The 23,461-nt window shown below is 38.6% G+C and overlaps 1 protein-coding gene across 13 annotated transcripts in view; it reads left to right on the forward strand.

The window, feature by feature from the left end:
* The first annotated feature begins 267 nt into the window (after window positions 1-267).
* myt1la (myelin transcription factor 1-like, a) overlaps window positions 268-23,461 on the forward strand; it is a 50,267-nt gene continuing 27,073 nt past the window's right edge. For 6 of the 13 annotated variants that reach the window (XM_083562224.1, XM_083562230.1, XM_083562236.1 and 3 more), the window contains exons 1-5: window positions 464-779; window positions 15,076-15,199; window positions 15,425-15,479; window positions 15,735-15,768; window positions 17,164-17,226. In XM_083562224.1, coding sequence (XP_083418350.1) covers window positions 15,425-15,479; window positions 15,735-15,768; window positions 17,164-17,226 — 152 coding nt within the window. In that variant the 5' untranslated portion in view covers window positions 464-779; window positions 15,076-15,199. Of the gene's footprint in view, window positions 780-15,075; window positions 15,200-15,424; window positions 15,480-15,734; window positions 15,769-17,163; window positions 17,227-23,461 lie in introns of all 13 variants that reach the window. The other 7 variants (XM_083562234.1, XM_083562233.1, XM_083562227.1 and 4 more) reach the window with 4 other exon arrangements.

Consider the following 23,461-nt stretch of genomic DNA (forward strand, 5'->3'; position numbering starts at 1 on the left):
TATAGATATTTTAACATTTAATAAAGTTAATATTAAGTCTGGCTGAATAATATACAGTATAATCAAAAGATAGTATGTGTATAGAATGTTTTTTTATGTGATATAATATTAATGTATATGCAAATTCAACCATATTCTCTCATATTCTCATATGCCCTCAATTCCTTTACAGGTTGGCTGGAGGAGAAAAGGAGAAGAGAGGTAGGCTAGGTCTGGCTCTGCTAGCTCCATTCGTTCTCCAGACTCTCCCTCTGCTGCTGCTGCAGTATAGCATTGCTTCTGGAGGCTTCAGTCGCACTCACGCTCTCTCTCCCTCCTGCCTCATACATTCTGCTTCCAGCTCCCTCCCCTCCATCTCTCGCTCCCCTCCTTCCTGTCTGTCTGTCTCTTTCTCGCTCTTCCTCCCACCCTCTCTCTCTCTCTCTCTCTCTCTCTCTCTCTCTCTCTCTCTCTCTCTCTCTCTCTCTCTCTCTCTCTCTCTCTCTCTCTCTCTCCCTCCCTCTCTCTCCCTCCTCTAGAGTGGCTGCAGCTCCCCCGCTCCTCCACTCCCTCTCCCTCCATCTCTCCAAGTGCTGGCGGAATACAGAGAGCTCAAACAAAGAAAGATTGATAGAACAAGGGAAGAGAGGAGCTTAAGAGTGAACAATAAGGGAGGATAAACAGAGAGGCAGAGAAAGTGAGAGAGAGAGAGAGAAAGAAAGAGAGAGACGATCGCATCGTTTCAGGCTACAGGAGAGAGGAGGCAGACAGAGAGAGTGTGTGAGAGAGTCGCCATTTCAGTAGGTTTCGTTTTTGTACACTTCTTCTCTTGTTTGGATTGAACGTTCTTATGATCCAGTTGAAATTACAGAGTGTGTATGTGCATCTGGATGCTCTGGTGTGAATGCTTGTCTATGTGTGTCTCTGTGTGCATGCATGTCTGTGTGTGAGCAAAGGGAACCGCTCGATTCATGAAGAAATCACTTGTGCATTCCAGCACACTGAGCTGCAGACTTCTTGTCTAACAAAGTAATCATGACCGTTTCGGCATATTTGGAAGACTGATGCTAGCATGCTTACACTAGGCTTGATATGTAACTTGGCTTTTTTTTTAGTGTCAGCATCTTCTCAACCTGACAGATTTATGAAAACTAATATGCACTTACCTTGATCACGCACTCATTCAAGGGCTTGTTTCATGACTCATAACAAAGTGACTGAGGTAACTTTGCAAAGATAATTGTGTCTGATAATGCCTTAAGGAAATCTGAACTTGAGCAAGTTGCAGTTTCATTTTGCTGCACAAACTTTCACTTGACTGAGGTTTTAAACATAGAAATCATTCATGGCTTTGGTAAAGGTAGGCTACTGGTATGTGAAGTACAGATTGTTTTTAATGAATATATGGTACAAGTATGTTGTTATTTGTATGTTTAGGTCTTCATAAACACGCACAATTTTTCAACTCACACCATTACTCTTCTTGTGTAAGATTTAAGTACTCTTTCAGGTCACAGACTTTCTTGAAGACTTTTTGTGCTAAAGTTTTATACATTGTAAAGACAGTTATTTATTATTAGTGTGCACTGTAAGTGCATTAGATCATTTGTTTCTGCTGGGTTGGTAAGTGAGAAAAGTTTGCATGAATTATGAAAGAGCTGATTGTGAAGAGTCTTTCCTTTTCTAGGTGCTATGCTTCAGTTGTAGGCACCTGCTGCAAACCTCCAGTATGACTTCACCAGCACTTACTGTATTGGTCAAGCCAGTCTTAAATATTACTGTGTGGAGAATGTTAACTATAACACACACACACACACACACACACACACACACACACACACATATATATATATATATATATATATATATATATATATATATATATATATATATATATATATATATATATATATATATATATATATATATTGTGCAGCACTCATTTTGAGGATTGGTTTTGGTTATTTAGTGCTAAAGTATACTATTTGCTTACTCCTTTAAAACTCTTGTTATTTAACTATTGCATGAGAAATGTAGTTATGATTGTCCAAGATTTAGGAATCGAATCTTGACTCTGGGGTTTGAAATTGATTTATTTTCCTTTGCATTTGCAGCAAGTGAGGTTAGTTACATGGTATGCATGGTTGCAATTGAAGCTTATTGAGGCAGTAATGTCACATTATGTCTCTTTTGAGCGGTTGATTGTGAGGATGATGATGTATTCTGAGGTAGGTTGAAAATAAGACTAATTATGGAATCGTACGAGGCAATCTGAATTATCTGTCTGTGAGCTGAATGACCCCAGAGGGTTTTCCTGCCTCAGTGAGCCAGACTCAGTGAGTCATTAATAAGATAGCTGGCTGAGAGAGAGAGAGAGAGAGAGAGAGAGAGAGAGAGAGAGAGAGAGAGAGAGAGAGAGAGAGTGAGAGAGAGAGGAAAAGAGGAAAAGAGGAAAAGAGGAATAAAGAAAGAGTGAGAAAGAGAGAGAGAGAGAGAGAGAGGGAGAGAGAGAGAGAGAGGAAAAGAGGAAAAGAGGAATAAAGAAAGAGTGAGAAAGAGAGAGAGAGAGAGAGAGAGAGAGAGAGAGAGAGAGAGAGAGAGAGACGCCCTGCTTGTTTCACAATGTTACAAGCTTAATGAACACCCCCACCCCAATATTCACACCACACACACACACACACACACACACACACACACACACACACACACACAAACACACAGTCTGATGTGTGGTGATAAAAATAACCTATTTGGTGAATGCGGCTTTGGAGAGAAGCCGTATCAAGCGGTTATGGTTTCACCACTGTGTAACATACATGCGTGATATAATTATCTCATTGATTTTCTGACCTCTTGTATCCACATATGCTCCGAGAGAATTCCAAATACCTTTTGTTTTTGTTTTTGTTGTTTCCTCTGGGTGTGCAGAGCTAAAGCAGTCTCACTTAGTAATATGAGTGACACACTAGCTGCAGTGTTTCCACAGCTTTTTAGTTCTGCAGTAAGAAAAAGCTGCCCTCGGCTCTGAATTCCAGCATTATACCACTTCATTAAAACTACTCAGAAAGCTCATAAAAAACCCATAATGCTGTATTGCAACCAAATGTAGCCTGCAAATATACATGCATTTACATTTTTCATCCCGGGCGATTTTAACAGCATTAGAAATTCAGTGTGAGAAATAGTTGAAGGCATCTGTATACATTTTATGTTACAAATTACATAAAAGATGCAGCTCACCAAGACACTTTTAATGCTATTTTATTTGACTGCTGATTATTTCATATCAGACTTAAGCGTTACAGGAACAGCCAATGTCCTTGATGGTGATTGTGGCTTTGCACAGGTCACAACTTTCTGCTCTGAATGAACCTCATGCATAATATAACCAAGTCTGAGTCAGAGAACAATAAGAGCAAATTTTACTGAGTAGACGTGGGTCAGAAGGAGACTCTTACTTCCTTTTGAACCTGTCACGTTTTCCAATTTGGGTAAAATCGCAATTGTATGGGAGCATTAAACCTGCCAAAGAAACTACATTTATAATGACAATCAAATTAGCACAGCACATCTGACCAGGGTTATAATGGAATAAAATATGTGCTCTCTACTCTGTCAGATATTTGATAAAGGCTGTAGAGGGAGGAATAGAATTACCAGATGGGGGACCAGTGAAAGAGAGTTCCTGAAGGACATCAAAAAGAGACAATTGTACAATCAGCTTAAAAAAAAAAACAGATTCTAAAATGTTGTAAGTTGAGTGTATTTTTATTATAAAGGCCAAACATGCTCAAGAAGCTTGCATCTGAGTATGACACTGCTGTGACCCAGTTGATGAGGCCATGGGAAAGAGAGGTAATGTAGAAAAAGACAGGCATGACGCTGCTTCTATTCCAGACATGCACCGTAAACAAATTTTGTTTTGCCATTCAGTTTCGATAAAGATGTAGAGCTGCACACTGGCCTGGACTAAGACAGAAGAGCCAAAATGTATTGTTAAGTAGTTAATAAAAGCTAAAGCTAAAACCCAACAAAAAAATAATTAATGAATAATGAAATTATTGTCACAAAACAGTTTTTTGTTATTACAATAATACCACAGCAATTACTATTAATAATTTTTTTATTCAGGATTTATATTTGCATTTAATTTTATAGAACATCCATGAAACATGTAAGTTATCACTTACATTAGAGCAGCTATGAGCAATTGTTCTTTAAATCCAAGAAAGAAAATGCAGCTTTTCATGTTATGGAGAAATCGGAAAGCCCTTACATGAGAGACTTCTATAAACATTACATAAAATTCTTTTCATCTTTTAATTAGTTGATTTGGATTGTGTAGATGATTTTCAATATCAGTTCAATTTTTCAATTCGGTTCATTTTTATTTGTATATAACTTTTTTCTTTTAACTCCCTGAGATGGCATAAGAAAGAAACCTTGAGAGGAACCAGACTCAAAAAGGAACCCATCCTCATCTGGGTGGCACCAAATGTCCATTTATTACAGCTAAACGATGTTGAGGTAATCAAATACAAACTGTAGTCCTGAGTCAATATAGCAGTTTGTTGACCATCTTCGAAGCTCCTGTGTTACTCTGCAATTTCATGGATCCAGGCTGTAGCTGTGAAACTATCCTCAGCTGGGTCTCCAATCAAATAGAACACCATCCAGAGGCAGGAGAGGTGAGGGACATGAACTGTTTACAGGCCACTGGTACCTTAGGAGCATGTTTAACTCAACCGAGAGAGAGAGAGAGAGAGAGAGAGAGAGAGAGAGAGAGAGAGAGAGAGAGAGAAAAAGAGAGAGAGAGAGAGAGAGAGAGAGAGAGAGAGAGAGAGAGAGAGAGAGAGAGAGAGAGAGAGAGAGAAGAGTTGTGACATGGGAGAAATATATGGATTTTTAAATATCCTTATTGTTGTATTAAAGTTTAAGACACTGCGCAGTTGGTGAGTCCGGCAAGACTTGCTATGGCAGCATAACTAAAAGGAAAAGCCAGAAGGTAACACAGACATGAGGGATCTCTGGGATAAGAGACGGACCGCAACACTACTGTCAACAAAACTGAGAGTGAGGGGACGACAGCATCCAAATATTTCAGTTCACCAAACACTCTATATCCATGATCCCTTCAGAGCTGCTTTTTTATCTACCAATGAATAGCTTGACTAAATAAATATGGTTTCAGCCAGACTTGAACACTGAGACTGTGTCTGAGTCCAAAACACTAATTGGAAGGCTGTTACATAACTGTGGGGCTTTGTAAGAGAAAAATCTGCTCCTTTCTGTAGTCTTCATTATTTGAGGTACCAACAAATAGCCTGCACCCTTTGATCTGAGTAGGCGTGGGGGATCATAATGGTACAGAAGTTCACTCCGATACTGCGGAGCGAGACCGTTAAGAGCTTTATACGTCAGTAGTAGTATTTTATAATCAATGTGAGATTTAATTGGGAGCCAGTGTAGACTGATTAAAACAGGGGTGATTTGGTCATATTTTCTAGATTTAGTATGGACTCTTGCTGCTGCATTCTGAACTAATTGAAGCTTATTTATGCACTTACTCGAGCGCCAGACAGTAAAGCGTTACAGTAGTCTAATCTAGATGTAACAAAAGCATGAACTAGTTTTTCTGCATCCTGTAACAACATCATATTTCTAATTTTAGCAATCTTTTTAAGGTGAAAGAAGGCGATCCTGGTAATATTATTCATGTGAGCCTCAAAGGAAAGACTAGAGTCAATAATCACACCAAGGTCTTTGACTGCTGTACACACTGAGAGAGAAAACCATCTAGAGATGCTACATATTTGGAAAATTTACTAGTTGCATGTAGTCCTAGTAAAAGTACTTCTGTCTTATTTGAGGTGAGCAGAAGGAAGTTATCAAGCATCCACTGTCTAATGTCCTTTACACACTTCTCAACATTGTTAAGCTGATCTTCTCATTTGGCTTTGCTAAAATATACAACTGTGTATCATCAGCATAGCAATTGAACCATAAATACCATGTTTACTTACAATTTCACTCAAAGGCAGCATATATAAAGAGAAAAGCAGTGGGCCTAAGACAGATTCTTGTGGAACACCAAACTTTACCTCATAGAGTGTGGAGAACTCACCATTTCCATCAACAAACTGATAGCAATACCCTGTAAATCTGATATGTAATCAGATTAATCTGATCTAATAATCTGATATGCACATGGTGCACCCAGATGTAGATGGGGTTCGATTGTGGTTCTAGTTCTTCTAACAGTTTCGTGCTCATAGCATCTCAGGCAATGCCACTGCCACTAGTTTGCTTATTAGGGATAAAATGGATTTTGCAATCTATTTATTACTGTAAAGCTGATTAGGGCAATGTGCATTGGTTTAAAAAAAATCTATATAAATACATTATATTTGAATTGAATTGAATTGAATTGAATATTTCTCCAATTTTCCCCCAGTAATACTTTTTTTTACCTCACTGGTTGATGACTGATATTCTCTCTCTCTCTCTCTCTCTCTCTCTCTCTCTCTCTCTCTATATATATATATATATATATATATATATATATATATATATATATATATATATATATATATATAAAATATAATATAATATAATATAATATAATATAATATAATATAATATATATGAATGAAATTGCAACCTCATCAATTTATTTTATTCCCCGATTTTACCTATCTAGCAGTTTAACATTTTAAAACTAATAAAGAGCAGCCATAAATGCATGGTCATGGTGAGTGGTCCTAATAACAGCAAAACAGCTTCAACACTGACTGACTGCTTGATAACTACAGTTTTCAATAAAGGTTGACAACCACATGGTAAGTCAGAGAATTAATTAGCCTGAATCAACCATATCACTATGAGTGATATAACAGGCAAACATTAGGTGCTATTACACCATTTATCATGTTAACCAAGTGGCTTTCAGCATAAGTCATGTGTACTAATACAATTCCACATGAATAGAACATTCAAAACTGCAACACAATTTTCTTTCTCAATTTCAATGCACCCATGGATGTTAGATTTACAGTCATAGGTAGTCTACTGTAATTGTAGCCACCTGATAGAAGCGTGGATGAGTTTAATCATTAACTTCAGCCAGTAGCTACTGTAAGCTCAGCGTCAATATTTCCCAGTTGCTTAGCAACCATATTTTCATGACTTTGACCACTTGAAATTGTTCAGCGTTTGCCATCCCGCATTGAAAGCACAAATTCACGTTTCTGTTTTACAACAACTAATGTCTGATATCTGCGCTGCAGTCATTCAGTCAGAGAAAATTTATTAAATTGTTTTTTGCAATTGCAGTTTGATAAAACAGATAATCATGGAAACAACTGTTGAAAATTTGGAGGTGTGTGTGTGTGTGTGGGGGGGGGGGGGGAAATAAACCCTACAAGTTCAAATACAATTTCTATCACTGTATCTAAATCCATAGTGGCGCTCCAGTTGTTAGAGCAACACACGTACAGTGAATTGCCATGCAGCACACACCTCTCCCTCTTACTAACGATCCTATCTGTGCAGGCAGCGTGTGCGCACTAAGCCAGACGGATATTGCAGTGGGTGCATTAAAAGCAAACTTCTCGTTCCACGGCCATCTGATGACGAGGACGATGATTCAGACGCATCTCACAGAGGCTTTCTCTACCTGAGCCTGAGTAGCGTGATGAGGCCACTATCCTGCCAGTGAGGCTGGAGATGTGTGAGAGGGGTGAGGGGAGGGAGGGAAAGGGAAAGCCGTTATCATCACCCTGCTCTTTGAAGGCAAAAAAAAGGACTCTTTTGTGCACGGGTTTGCGAGCTGGGCATTTTCCCTAATTACTCATCTCAGGTGATTATATGAGTCCTGCCTCTCCTCTCTATGCTTCTCCAAAGAAAAAAGGATATAGAGTACATTAGGACATGTAAATTGGGACAAGTGGCTACTTTGCAATAACAGACAGGGAGACAGGTTACAGGGTTTTTGTTATTTGCACTACCAGGTAAAAGAGGTAGTAGAACAAGACAAGGATTTTTTTTCTTCATAAAGGAACAAAGAGCTAAATAGACGAGGATGACATTCATTTTATGCCAGGTTGGGACAATTTGTTATTATATGAAAACATTATTTGGATGCACAAACAGTTGTATACTGTTGCTGCATTCAATTAATTTCTAAAGTGTGAATCTGAGCTCTGAATTATGTTATATATATATATATGATCTCAAGTTGGGGAAAAAACCCACCAGGTGAAGGCTTTTTGTTGGCAACAATCAAAACAGCTAACTATCACAACTGATGAATATTGTCCAATTCAAACCAGCAAATTGTCTGTGTTTTTGAATAAAAGAGTAAACATGTGTCTATGTTGACTGATCTAAAGCAAATACTAGTACATAAAGTATAACTGTATACTCTTTAAGATAAGAAGTCCTATTTCTTTTTCCTGCTGACCCTGGGGAATGTCTGCCCCTTGGTCATATTTTGTAGTGGAGTGAGGGTTTTCTTTATGTTTTCTTAGTTAAAATTCATAAATGATGAGTGATGACATTTATTTTAACGCGGTATATGCACTGTACATGTTTATGTGTATTGGAATTTTTATTTTTCATTCGTATTGAAAATCATTTACATATACTGAATTTTCACTGATATTCAGCGAAATGTGACATTTTGCATTTTGCAACACTTTCCTAAATGGCACAGCTAAATGACATCCTAAAGCCTAGCAATACAGTACATTCCCAGTAGAACATTAAATGGTATTTGACAAAAAAGTAACAGCAAAAGAATGACTCAATATCAATTTGAGGTTTAATATCACTTCTAGGAAACATGAAATTTTTGTATTTGTTTTGAAACAATGGATAGATTTATATGGGATTATAAACAGACAATTATGCAGTGAAATTCTGACAGTTTTGACATCTATATTTATATGCATACTGTATGTGGTGTATATGTACTGTATTCCTGTATGTTTAGAAGCTTTATTTTATTTAGTTTCTGCATCATGGTCATGGTAATTACAGCACCTATCCTGGGAACCCTCGGCATGCAAACACAGAACACAACCTTACACACTCTGAAAGGCACTATGCTAGCACTGCAATGCTTTGACACTCTTGAATTGTATTACACTTATTTCTAAGGCTACTTTATACAATCGCTTCCGTAATCCTAATTCAGCATAAAGGATTCAATACTGTAAGAATCGAGTCGCTTCTGCAATTGTCACGTGTGCAGGAAAACCTCTGCTGTTGCGTAATCGTTGCGTTTAACAGGGCTTAAGTGAAGATTTCCTAAAGAAACCACATTCAAACTATCCTGTCACAGAAGCCAGCTAAGTTGACATATTGTGAGCACAGCACTCATGCAGATATAGACACACACACACACACACACACACACACACCCACCCACACACACACACACACACACACACACACATACATATGCAGATTAATGAACGATCAGCCTGTAAATCAAGGAGTTGGCTGCAGGGTTTTTTTCCAGACGTTGTTTGGGAGAGTCGGACAAGCGAGCCCACAGAATGAGTCACGAAGTGGGAGAGTGGTTATTTTTACCACATACGCACACACATACACATAAAAAAAAAAAGCCACGCTTCACCCAGGCCACTATGCAACTGGCTCACCGGAGGCAGACTTGTAATGGGCGATATGAGGCAACACCTCCATTAGAGGCTCAAGCATGATGACTCAGCAAATACACAGTGCTAATTATTCATTAAAGCCAAATGTCTCTACAGAACAAGGCAGCCTGAGCCTTGAAACACACGCTAGAACATATTCCCCCATAGCACAAGTATGTATGGTGCCCAAAATGAAATTTTAACAAGATGAGTAATTTCTGTTATTCTTATGTAAATTGGGAGAAGTTGGATAAAAATGGCAATTTATTGCAAATAATTATACCAAGGCCTCTAGCCTTCTTTCTGAGCATGAGGCGAGAGAGAGAGATGCAAATAGATAGATAGATAGATAGATAGATAGATAGATAGATAGATAGATAGATAGATAGATAGATAGATAGATAGATAGATAGATAGATAGATAGATAGATAGATAAAGAGAGAGAGAGTGAGAGAGAGAGAGAGAGAGAGAGAGAGAGAGAGAGAGAGAGAGATATCCTGTCTTGGCTGGTGGTAATTAAAGCATGTTCTTCTCGGTGGGATGCAGTAGAGGTCTAGCTGATTGCTCCGTGCCATCGCCATCTCTAAATGTGCTGTGAATGAGACAGACAGGAGAGAGAGCGCGGGGAGCAGCACGCTGATTAAAATCATATTTCCTCTCCGTCTTGGCCCAATCTGCCCTGATTTGCCTTGCTGATTAGCACTTACTCACAGCAAACCAGGAGATCCAATCAAAACCAGGAAACTGGCCATTACTGTACATGCCAACATACAGGTTTATTCAAACAAATTGTTTAATACACTTTGAATGTCCCAAAATACACTACATCAGCTGAAAAAAAAACATCTTTACAACCTTTTTGCCTGTAATTAAAAGAGCCTTTATAAATTCATCATATTCAACCTAAAATCATCACAAGCCATTCAGTGCTAACTGACTGACTTATAAAAAAGCTCATATTTGCTTGAAGAAAGACATTCATGAGATTGCAGGTTCAGTATTTGTTCTGTCCTACAGTACTATCAGTGATTTATTGCATAGTAGGCAAAGCTGCAAAAAATATACTATAACACCTGACCCTAGTAAGTATAATGAGTGGGATTTCGCTATCAGACTCTCAGTTCTCTCAGTCATATTCTCAGAGATTTATTTAACATTCACTCTGCCTGTCAAAATATAATGCAAGCTTAACTTTACATTTGCAGGTTTTGTGTTTAAATGTTTGCAGGTAGCATGTCATTCTTTAATAACTAGCCTTTGTGATCCTTCCAAATGTATAGCAGCACTATTTTTCACTTTTTACAGACCATAAGATGCATTTTGTGCTTAAATATAGGTGAAATTAACAGAGTTGATGGGTTATTATCAGAGTTTATTAGTAGATTCTATTCATATGCATAATAAGCACATATAATTAAATGCACATAAGTTGTTTTTAATGCTTAAAATGTCTTATTTCAAAATGCCTTATACATATTTGTAAGTGTAATATCACAACACAAATCACCTCAAAATGATAAAATTAATGAAACTTTAACTCTATGGTGTGCATAATATTCATCTAAAAGTGCTAATTCTGCTCCAAACATTTAGACAAAATCTTTATTATTTTTGTGAAGGAGTGGAAAAGAGAAAACAGTTACATTTGTGTTTTTGGACATTTGCATTTCTACTTGAAATAGAGAGAATAGCCGCTTGATCAAGGTGTATGCAGTAAGTCAATCATTTAGAGACACACACATACACACCTCTGCTCAGCCTGTGGAGAGCAGGCATGGTGAACACCTCAGGCTGCTATGGTGCAGCGAATGTGCTGTAATTGGCAGGTGTGGTGTGAAAGATGGCAGACAGGCAGAGCTGCTAGGTGGCCTGATCTGTGAATTCGCTATCAGCTACAAGGTTCATAGTAATATTTTCATCCCTGTCACCTGACATTACATGGTCTTTCTTTAGGTTAAATTTAGAGCATTAATTTAGAGCGTGTTTCACCATTATAACGATCACATTTTCAAGTATACACATTGTATGACTATGTGCGTCATTAGCAATGAGAAGGTTTACGAGACGAAGAAAAAGACAAGAAATCAGATGCTTTTTAAAAAAAATATAATATCAAATTGATTTAGTTTTTTATATGGCTAGTCTGGCTATTGACAAAGAAAACTCAAAAAAAAGAGAGGCAAAAGCCTCCTAAGACTACCCCTCTCCATCCCCCCAAACATTCATTTGTGTTTAGACTGCTTTAATTGCATGTTGAAAGGGTCGGTCATGGCCTGGTGTTACCCAACAGCAGGGATCAATGGGCCGAAAGCTTTTCTTTGTCCATGAAAATGACGTTCCTCTTCCTCCCTTGGTGGACACATCGTCTCAGGGAGGTTTTGCCTCTTTTGTCTTTGTCAGAGAAGACTTCTAGCACCTCGGTTGCCATTGACAACGTGTTGGTCAGATCTCCTGCCGTTGCCAGGCATCATTAAGACTTGCTGGCATGAGCTTCTCTGTCTCCACGAGTAGGCCTTGTACAGGGAAACGGCAATTAAAGATCCTCTCGGCTTGATGGAGGAGAATGATGCCCTGATATGGTGGGAGTCGAAGGGAGAGAGGGATGGAAGGGAAGGAGAAGAAGATGGTGAGAATGTGACAGTATTCTTGGTCTGTTTTTTTTTTCTTCGGGTGAATAAAGTGCCTGTCTGTTTAATGGAGGGTGACTGATTCGTTGTTTGGTTGAAGACATCATCATGGATAATGTTCATGCCATGTGCAATGTCACGTTAGCTCTAAAAAGTGTACATATACAGTACATTTTAGACAGTTTTATTTATGTCACCTTTTATAAACAAAATGATCTGATAGTATTGGGACCCCAAATCTTTGTGAATTGCTGCAAAGCATTAAATTATAAGGGTCCTCTTGAACGGCTTGGAATTGGGTTTTGGACAACAAGCGGAGCATTCAGATACTATTATTGTCAAGATGCTAATCTTACCTACAGCCTAATTTCAGACAGAACTGTTTTTCATGCTCTCTGTCTCTTTAGGAGTCTCAGGATAAAGTCACTGGAGCCTGTGCTCTTGTTGGACGACGCAGTTACATGGCCAGTCGTGCGGCTAATCAAGAAGAGCTCTGGTGTTTGTGCCCAGAGAGCAGATGAAAGCGAGAAAACACCATTAGCCTCAACTCACAGCTCTCAAGGCTGATTGGAATTCTTCCTGATGATTCTGCAAGCATCTCTGAATTACTGCAGGCACACAACACACAAACACATCCATTCTGCAGTCACCCAGAGTGAGTCAGGCCATTTGACGCAGGCAGTGATAAAGCCTGAAGTCCTTGTCAAGCTTCTAATTGAGCCATGTTCCAGACATCAGTCGCCACCAATCAGATGCTGTCTTCTTTATTTGTTTGTTCATTCGGATGCTCTATGGAAGCTACGACATCGACTTTAAGACTATAAGAAGGCTTATGTTTAGCATTCTGACATGAGGAAAAAAAGTTGAATGAAAAATGCCTTATGACACATGCCTGATGTTTAAAGGCTTTAGACAAGGAACAACCATCACAGCAAATCAAATGCGTCTCATCATATAAGTGTTAACTTGTTCGAGGTACTTTCACATGACTGAAGGTTTAGTACCGGACAGGAGAAATATTCTAAGTTCCTAATTTTGTACAATATTACAAATCTTAGGTCACTAGCTGATTAAAAATTCAAGAATTCAAGAGGATGAATCAAATAACCCCTAATATACATTAGATGATTCCTCAGATGAAAGAGGAACTGGAATTATTATATAATCCAAAAAAATGTGTAACCCTAAACCCTATTACGATGCTCTCAGAATAATAAAAAAAATCTAAAGTTAGATCCTGAAGAAGGAATTAAAAACCTTGAAAGAATTTACTATCAAAGAACCCATTTTCAATAACAATCCAACTTTAAATAATTGGCAACATTTTATCCAAGGTTTCTAGTGTAAATCCCTTCAGAATTTTGGAGTTTTAAAGACACCAACTTTTAATACTTGTAAGAAAACATATAAGCACTGACGGATCGACGAGGGGACAAAGTGTGACATTCATTCAGATTGCCACCTGCTTCTACATGCATTATAATTAAAAGAAAAAAACATCCAGTGTGACCATAATAACAAACTCCAGAAATGGACTCATGTTCTGGGGACTTACAAATGCACAAAAAGGAAGCATTTTTATCAGCTGGACAAAAACCGTGACACAGACCTTCACCATAAACATACAAGAATGAAAAGCTTGTAATGCCTGTGATATAACAGTAAATTCCACTCCTATGTACAATCAATTTCTGTGAAAGGTTATAAAGGTTAAGCTTGGTATTAGAAACACGATAAGCAGTGTTTTTACGCTTTGGTATGAAATCAACCGAACTCCAATCACATCCCCCCTCACTTGTTTGAGATCGTATGAATTTTGCATTCGATAAACAGGGCATAGCTCTGTATGTGTATCATCGGGTGAATTATAAAAAGTGTTTGTTTTAGAGTCACACCGACTCATAAACTGGAATTCGACGTTTGGAGGAAAAAGACGTGGATGTGCACAAGTCTGTCTTTTGAGAGAGCAGTCATTAAGGTTTAAAACTGCAGTCCCTGTCTCGACCGTCCGCCAAATAATAAGCGAGAGAGAGAGAGAGAGAGAGAGAGAGAGAGAGAGAGAGAGAGAGAGAGAGAGAGAGAGAGAGAGAGAGAGAGCGAACGAGCAAGGTGGAAAAGCAGAAAGCTTGCACAGGCTGCTTTGGGACTGTGAAGCTGCATGGCCCACTTTATGCAGGGGAGCACTGTATCATATTATATGAGACAGATGGGAGCTTGGCAAGAATACTAAGCAGTGTTTTCCCCATTTATGGCCAGACTAAGTTTGCTAGCAGTGGCTGGGGCACAACTTGGAGCTCGGACACATCGATCCGACCAGGTGAAGAAAGGACGAGCGCCTTCTACCTCATATAGCATCCTTGTATGAGTGATATATCAGTGGAAAGACGCTGAGCTTGAATGTACAGTACCAGGAGTGGACGTGCATTCACAAATGACTTCCATAGAAATGAATCGAAGGGTTTTTTGTTTTGTTGTTGTTGCTTTCATGTCCTCTAGCTTTGCAGCACACACACACACACACACACACACACACACACACACACACACACACACACACACACACACACACACACACAAATAGATACAGACATGAAACGCACACAAACAGCAGTCATTGTGGTAACTAGATTGTCTGTAAAACACACAAAATGTGTACACTTTTGTACACTAGAGCAATTGAGACACCATCGATCTATGCTTTATTCTGATATCAGATTTCATATATGAGAAAACAAGTATTTAACACAATAAATCAAATGTGGTATGTGGTGTTTATACAATTTTTTCTTTCTTGTTTTTTTGCCAGAAAATGGTTTTTGAGGAAGAGCATTCTCACTGAACACAAAATAAGGGACATTTCAGCCAAAACCCAGGAACGCAGGAGGAGAGCTTTAGACACCGCTACCCCACCCTCACTCAGCTATTCTCAGGTAGCACTGCTTAAAATGTACCGGCTCAAACACTTTGCCTAAATTTTAAGTGCTTAGGCAAGTCAAAATGCAAAGTTGGAAATCGAGTTTGAAAAGTTTTCCTTCATTCAGAGATATACACTTACTCTTAATGACAGCTCTAATGAGAAATACTCACAAAAAGCATGAACTAGAAGTATGATCCAATCTAGATATCTTCATGATGATGGACGTTCTGTTCTGCAGATGGAGGTGGATGCAGCTGAGAAGCGCCATCGAACACGTTCCAAAGGTGTGAGAGGTATAACGCTGCACCTGGACTCAAAGGAACTCACTCACTCACACATAGACTTCACTAACTCACACACTCACTTACTCACACACTAACTCACTCACTCAGTCAAGTAGCTTCGACTACTTATTACCCATATTTGATTTATTCTGCAGAACTGTAGCTACGCCAATGACACTGATATGATTGGACAACATAATATTACTATGATAAAGCTGATATCGATGTTTGTTCCCTCTAATTGTCTTTTCTTTTCTTGTTTAGTTGCCGTGGAGACTGCAGCACAGGAGCTGTTCAGGTTAGTTTGGATGCAGTGAAAGACGCATTAAAAACACACATCACCTACATATTGACAATGAAGTGGCCAGGACTGAAGAGACAAACTATACCTCAGTAAAAATAGACAGCTGTGTACTTTTGATACCATCTGAAGTGAATCACTGAATATGGCATGCATCAAAAGTGCAGCCTATAATCAAACCGTGTAATTTTATAGCCTTTCATGAGAACATATGATCCTTTTAATTAGTGCTGGTAAATATCCCTGGCATTTTTTTATGTATTCAGGCATAATAATGAGAATGAATAGACTGGCTTTTCCTCAAGGGCAGGGAAGCGATTTTTATCAGGCCTCTGCTCTCCTCACATCCCAAGTTATAGTGCCACACTTGGCACACTTTTACAAGCCTTCGTAATGGCAGCATCGCCATCGTTAAGAGGTGTTTAACACCCGTGGACCTGTAACAAAAAAAAATATAAAAAATTGTCTTATTACTCTAAGATATGTTCAATTAAAATGACAACACCAAGGACAGCATGGTATGTAATATATGGCGTAAGAGGACATGAAAAAGCCGTCGCCTTGTTCCCTTGCCCACGTCTATTTTATTCCTCCGGGGTGTACGAGAGCGCAAATAAATAATCCACGCTTTCTCACTAATGCCACCGGCATGAGCTGCTGCCTCAGCAGGTCAGTCCGGAGCAATGCATGGGTCACCGGTCTGGATCCGACACAGATAGAAGGCAAGGGTCATTTTGTGGGCGAGAAATAAAATGCTAGGACGAACACATTATTATTGATGACCATCCAGCATACAGACAAATGAACTGAATGGCGTGTTACTGAGGCAGTCGATATTTTCATATGGAAGCCCGAGAACTTGAGGTTCAATTGGTACAATGCCAATCAGAGGCAGAGATATATTAGTTTGGATAAAAATAGAAAGTGGAGCATTTGCTGAAGGCTCGGAAGGTGCTGCACAGTGGTGTGCTCTATGCAGTCTGTGGTGGAAGTGTAAGGAGGATTAGGGTAACGTGTCTGACCGCACATTCGAGCAGGGCAAAAGAATCTAAATCTGGCAGCATTTCAGTGTTGCTTTTAGTTGGCTGGTGGTCTAAATAGAGCCAGAGAGTGAAGTATGAAATATGAAATATGCAGCCTAGTGAGTCACCAACCGGGAGGTCACTGACAGCTCCGTAAATTTGCAATGAAGGCTGATGTGCCTTGGCTCAAGTGCTGAGTGTGTGAGTGGATATGCCTGTGTGTGTGTGTGTGTGTGTGTGTGTGTGTGTGTGTGTGTGTGTGTGTGTGTGTGTGTGTGTGTGTGTGTGTGTGTGTGTTTGTGAGCATGAGTGAGAGAGTGCAAGTGTGTGCCAGCTTTTAAAATTAATTCCTTCCTCCTCTTGTCTACAGCTGTCCCACACCAGGGTGTGACGGGAGTGGACACGTGAGAGGCAAATACGCCAGGCACAGGAGGTAAGAGCCTTAGTGTCACGTGAAACACTTTGGAAGAGTGAAACGTTTGCAGATACATGCTAGAAAGCCAATCACTTTTTAGACAGCCTTCACGTGTCTCTTTGTCGACACATCGCAAAAAATTCCTATTTCTCTGCCCATCCCAAATTCTATGATAAACAGCTGACTCAGGAAAACACAGACACTTCGAACTCACAGAATGCAAATAATTGAGGATGACATTTTATAACCATTTACATATATGGCTTCAAATTTCAAACGTACACATTACGCATGCTCACGTACAGTATTAATAGTATGCATTTAATGACTGGTTCATTTCCAAAAAGAATGTACACTATTAATTACTCTTTATGGATTTTTTTTTACCTCATGGATTATTGCAAAATTTAGAGGTACAAGCCCAAGTGATGTGAATGCATTCAATATTCCCACGGGGAGTTCAATACATTTCTGATAATACTGCTAACAATTAAATCAAGGTTATTTTTTTTAATAGTGTGCTTTATTCATTACATTAATAGCACAAGAAGTAAATGTAGCAGCCATTCCTTTACCAGCATTAATGTTTTCTTTCTGCTGATGTTAATAAGTGAAAACTTTTCTGTGAAAAACTTTACATCAGACTGTTACAAAATGGTTCTTATTAACTTTAATCAAGACAAAAATAGAAAGTATCCTGTTCTATTGTGTTACGGCCCAGTCTAGGGTTAGGCCACACAGAGTAACTAGCTCAGGACTTAAGAAAATAGATATCTTTATGGAAATAATACAAACCAAACACACAAATATGTTTGCTACAGAATTGTTGGTATATAGATAAGACAATTAGAATTATTTACAAATACACACACAACTGTACAATGGCTTGTCTTCAGGGTGGGCCAAGTCTAAAATAATAAACAAAAATTGAGTTTAGAAGCTTCCTTCTCTGAAAGAAAAGAAACAAAAATACAATAAAGCTTCCATGACCTCCTACAAACACAGAACAACAATCCCCACCCCAAAGGAAATGGTAGCCACACCCCTACTGCCAGTGAACTAAGTGAATATGTACAGTGGTGTCTATATACAGAAACGGTAACCAATTTAAAAAGTAACCAATCTTAGGGTCAAAATACAGACCAAACTCAAAAACCAGAACAAACATATATCACTAAGCCAAACAAACTCCACCACAACAGCCAAACAAACTCCACTACAACAGCCAAACAAACTCCATTAAAACAGCCGAACAAACTCCACTACAACAGCCATGCAAACTCCACTAAAACAGCAAAACAAACTCCACTATAACAACCCACAAACTCCACTACAACAACCCTCCATGGTTGCTTCAGTGCATCAATCATGAGGTCATCAATTGGAGGTGGGACCAAGGCAGGCTAGGGGAAGCTATAAACTCTGGTTCGGAATGGGACCTGCACACAACACAACCTACACAACAGAAAACAGACACGGAAACATAAGGGTTGTAACAATAGCTTCTGTAATGCAAATGAAAATAGTAACTGTTGATATGTAAGTGATATGTAGGCAGTGGTAGGTCAGTGGTTAAAATGTTGGACAGAACAGAAGGTTGTGAATTCAAATCCCAGAACCACCAAGCAGCCTGGATAATGGCATCTGCCAAATGCCATGAATGTAAATGTAAAACAAAACAAATCTTGAATTGTGGTTTTACACCATTCCTTCGGTGGATTCTTTTAATTTAATGAATTTCAATTCAGTTTATTTGTAGTTTATTTGTATTTGCACTTTTAACAATATAAGTTGTCCCACAGCATTTTTACAGAGATAAAGATGTTATGAAGTTGGAATGTATAAGTTTAGTGCCTATAAGTTTAACGCTTATACGTTTATCCCTTTTGAGTAAGCGTGATAGTCAATAATAAATAATCAATGGTGATAGTGGCAAGGAAAAACTCCCAGAGATGGTATGAGGAACAAGAGTAGCCAGCCTCAAAGGGAACCCATTCTTATCTTTTACACCTACACCAGCACAGCCTGAAGTGTTATTCTTGAATTTGTCAACATTTAGGAGAAATAGACCTCTGTGAGGTTGAAACAGGATGCTTTAGTAAGCAGAAGTAAAATAATAAAAAAATTGCAGAATGGTGTAGCACCAGTGTTGGACATAGTACATCATTCCTATAGTTGAGTAAACAAACAAGTATCATGCTTAAATTATGCTAATTAAAATGTGTATTAATAATTATATATTTTTCTTTCTTCTCTTTTGATATCTGAAAAGTAAAAAAAGACTGATCTATAGCAATAATATTTTAAAAGTTTGTGCAATTCAGTGTTCAATCCTTCTGCACATCATTGCTTTTTAAGGAAAGAGTTTTCTATTGTTACAGACATTTATTTTGTAGAAACTCTCGAGAGGACTGCAGGATTTACGTTTTGGTTTCCCGACAGGTTATTTATTTAACACATTCAATGTATTTACTTTGACATAGCAAAGAACGTCATGTTACACATTAAAATGTCAAAGACAAATATCTTCTAAAACAAAATATTCTGATAAATGTCCTTAAGTACAGTGACTTTCTCAGTTTTCATAAATCGATCCTACTTTCTATCTCTATCATGTTGTTTAAAAAAAAAAAGACAAGTGACTAGCCAGTAGACTGCTTTTAGTTTCCCAGTTGGAAACATTTGAAAAAAAAATCAAATTTTATATTTTATGTAACATTTCACAAATCTCAAACAAATCTTTCCCTAATGAAAGTAACATGCCATATCTGAACTGCTGCAAACTTCTGTGTTTTTTTATTTGTTTAACAATTTTGCAGGCATTGTAATCAAGCCATTTAGTGAGGTTTGTTGTTATTGTTGTTGTTGTTGTTGTTGTTGTTGTTGTTGTTGTTGTTGTTAAAATAGTGAATTTCAACATAAAAAAAATATTGCTGAGGTGACAACATTCCAGTGTAGTGTTCAAAATGCATATGCCTGTGGGAATTCAAAAGAATTTCTGTAATTATTTTTGAACCAATGTAGAAATTGGAGTTGGGACTACAGCAATCACTGCACACCAGCAATAATTTGCCTTATTGATTCAGCCTGTGAGCCTGCCACATTCCTTAAAAATGCTCGCTCCTTATGAATCTTGACGTTCTGTGAAAAAAAAAAAAAACGGAGCTGTAGATAAATAAAAGTGATGTTAAAGCATAAAAGCCCGGTATTGTCTGGCTATGCTCGGATGCTCTCACGTGCCTCTTATTAGCATGTTTCGGGAACATGTGTGAGTCTGGCACCATTAATATGCTAATCAGCTTGAAGAGGGCTCTTGCAGGAAAGTGTGCTGGTTGTTTCTGCTTGTTTGCCTTTTGTTACTCGCCTTTTGCAAGTGCGCTTAAATAAACAGGGTCTCAGACATCCTGCTAGACCGTGACCCACAGGGTTTTATAAGACCGATGGAACACACTTTGAGAGTTCTTTTTTGTAGGAAAAGATTTGCCTGCTCAGATAGAATTCACTTATTGCCATATCTTGACTATAGAATGATGAATCTTCTTAATCGTTGTTAAGTCTCTTTTTGTGTCCAGTAAGAGCTTGTGCTGAGTGATGAAGGTCCAATTGCTTGACGACAGACACCTCTGTTTTCAGTCAGGGGCATTTTGCACTGTGTTTAACCTGATGCTGTTCACTCCAGCTAGAGAATAAGGAGAAGAAGGAGAGAAAAAAGATGAGACTGATGGCTATGATTCTGATGTCAGCCTAGCAGCAGGACCCTGTGAACTGCAAGTCGTAATTGCATTTCTGCTACAGACAAATGACAACTCCAGTAGACCTCTCACTCAAGAGGAGTGTGCGTGCGTGCGTGAGTGTGTGTATGTGTGTGTGTTCATACCTGTAGGTGTGCAATAAATACAAGCGATAGAAAACTAGGTAGTTATGCTCTGGTGGTGTTTCTAGAGGCCAGGCGCATACGTCAGGGGCATCACAGGGATGCCATGGCGCGGCTGTAATGAGGACACTGTATCACCTGTGAAGAGTGTGCTGCATCTGCTATGCCCTAGCCAGTTATTAAGGAACCATGATGACAAAGCAATTGCTTTTTCTGGCCCTTGCTTTCTGTACATGAGGTTAGATCATGGCAAAGGTTCTTTCCCCTCTGCTGGAACGCTAATGTATAATGTATTATGAACATATAATCTATAGGGCTGCATTAATCCATCTAATAGCCTTTCAAAGCCAGACGTTTTTTTTTCCCCCTTCCTAGCCATGCAGAACGTCCGATGGACATACGTGAGGTCTTCAGTTTCTCTACTCCGCTAAGATTCGTAACTACATTTGTAGTTATGTGATTCCAGACAAACAGGCAGATATATAGAGACTAAAACATCATAGACACTGACCCATTATACCTGTCCACTATGCATCGCCTGTATCCACTGAAATATTACTGCATTATTGCACATTAGTAATCCAAATGGAATTGAACAGGGATAATGGTGGAAAGAGGCAGTGAGGAAAATTGCGAGTTGCTTTTATACAGTGATTTGAGCTCGCTTTCATTTCCTACATGGGGGAGGTTGGAATAAAAATAGCTCAACGCAAAATACTCAGAAATCACACCTGCCTTTAAAATCTTGATTTTTTTTTTAATGCTTAACTCAACAATCATTTACATACAAAAATGATTTTTTGTTTCCTTTTTTTTTTTATTTAAAATATTTTTGTACTTGTAACAATATCTTTTTACTGAGTAATCATTACAGCCTAATGTGTTAGTTGTTATCTCACAAAAATAGGATCACTGGTTAAAGTATATAATGTGCAATAAATGTGCAATAAATATATAATGATTAGATGATAATAAGTATATGAAATACCTTTTAAGCTGGTGGATACATTTAGGCAGGTGGGTGTGGTTTGATGGTGTGGGGAATGTTTTCTTGTCCAGCACTAAGTATCAGTAAGTTCAACTCAGAACAGGACCGACTGTTTCCATGAACCATGTGTTGAGTGTATTTTAGTGGTCTTCCTTGTTATCAGACATAAATCCAAAAGATCACCCCTGGGATTTGGTAGAACGGAAGATTTGCAGCATTAATATGCAGCTGAAAGATTTGCAGGAATCGCGTGATGCAATAATGTCAACATGGACCAGAAATCTGGAAGAAAAGTTTCCAACATCTTGTGGAATCCATGGCCTAAAGAACTAAGTACCAATATAGTGCTCCTAATAAAGTAGGCAGTAAGAGTTTATTATTTTTACATTTTCAGAAGACTCACATTCAGTTTGTCTTACATTTAAAATGTTACCTCTGGTTTTGTTCAGTAACTTTTTTTGGCAAAGTTCCAGTTTAATTCCATGTTTCTCTTTTTCTATTCATATTCACTGTAGCTTTCTTTCTATTTTTCTTTCTCTTCTCAATTCATTCTATATTATTATCTTTGTATCCTCCTCACACTTTCATCCGTCTATAACTCTTTCTTTCTACTCTTCTTTATTTTCTTTCTCCCTCATTCCACTTTCTGTCTCTCTGTCTCTCTCTCTCTCTCTCTCTCTCTCTCTCTCTCTGATGAATGATGACTCACATGGATCAGAGCTGGATAAATCAGGTAGCACTCACTAAAACGATTGTCACTAAGCCAAAAGCTAGTGGCAAGGTCCAGCGAGTGATGGAGTTGTGTTCCTTCCGTTCTTATCCTCTCTCGCTCTCTCGTTCCAGTTTCAGGTTTTTAGGCATCATGGCTCTTATTGGTTTTGCTGGTTATAGGCCATTAAAGTACATTTTTTGCAGCTGTGTTCAAAATAAGTACAGGAACCCAAGGACCTGGGTAGACCATAAATAAATCTCTGAGTGATGGACAGATATAGATTATAGGCATCTAATTCACAGCATCAAGTTCTAATTTGCATCTTTCCGTGTCGCAGGGAGAGAAACGTGCTTGTGCGTTAGTTCATTTCTAACCAACAGCACGCCAGCAGATGGGCTCTGGACTGTGTGGGAGGCATATGCCATCCTTTCCTCCTTTTTTGTGCTCTCTCTCTCTTTCTCTCTCTCTCTCTCTCTCTCTCTCTCTCTCTCTCTCTCTCTCTCTCTCTCTCTCTCTCTCTCTCTCTTTCATTCTTTCTCTCAGCCTTGAAGATGGAGACTGTGCGGTCTGTTGGCTTTGCCGCTTGTCAAGTCACTCTAAATTGCCATTGCTATACATGCAGAGGGCTTGTGAGGGCTTGTTTGTTATCTCTGACTGGTATGTAATTTCCCCAAACTGT

This window comes from Silurus aristotelis, assembly GCF_946808225.1.
Source record: "Silurus aristotelis genome assembly, chromosome: 15".
Lineage (NCBI taxonomy): Eukaryota > Metazoa > Chordata > Actinopteri > Siluriformes > Siluridae > Silurus > Silurus aristotelis.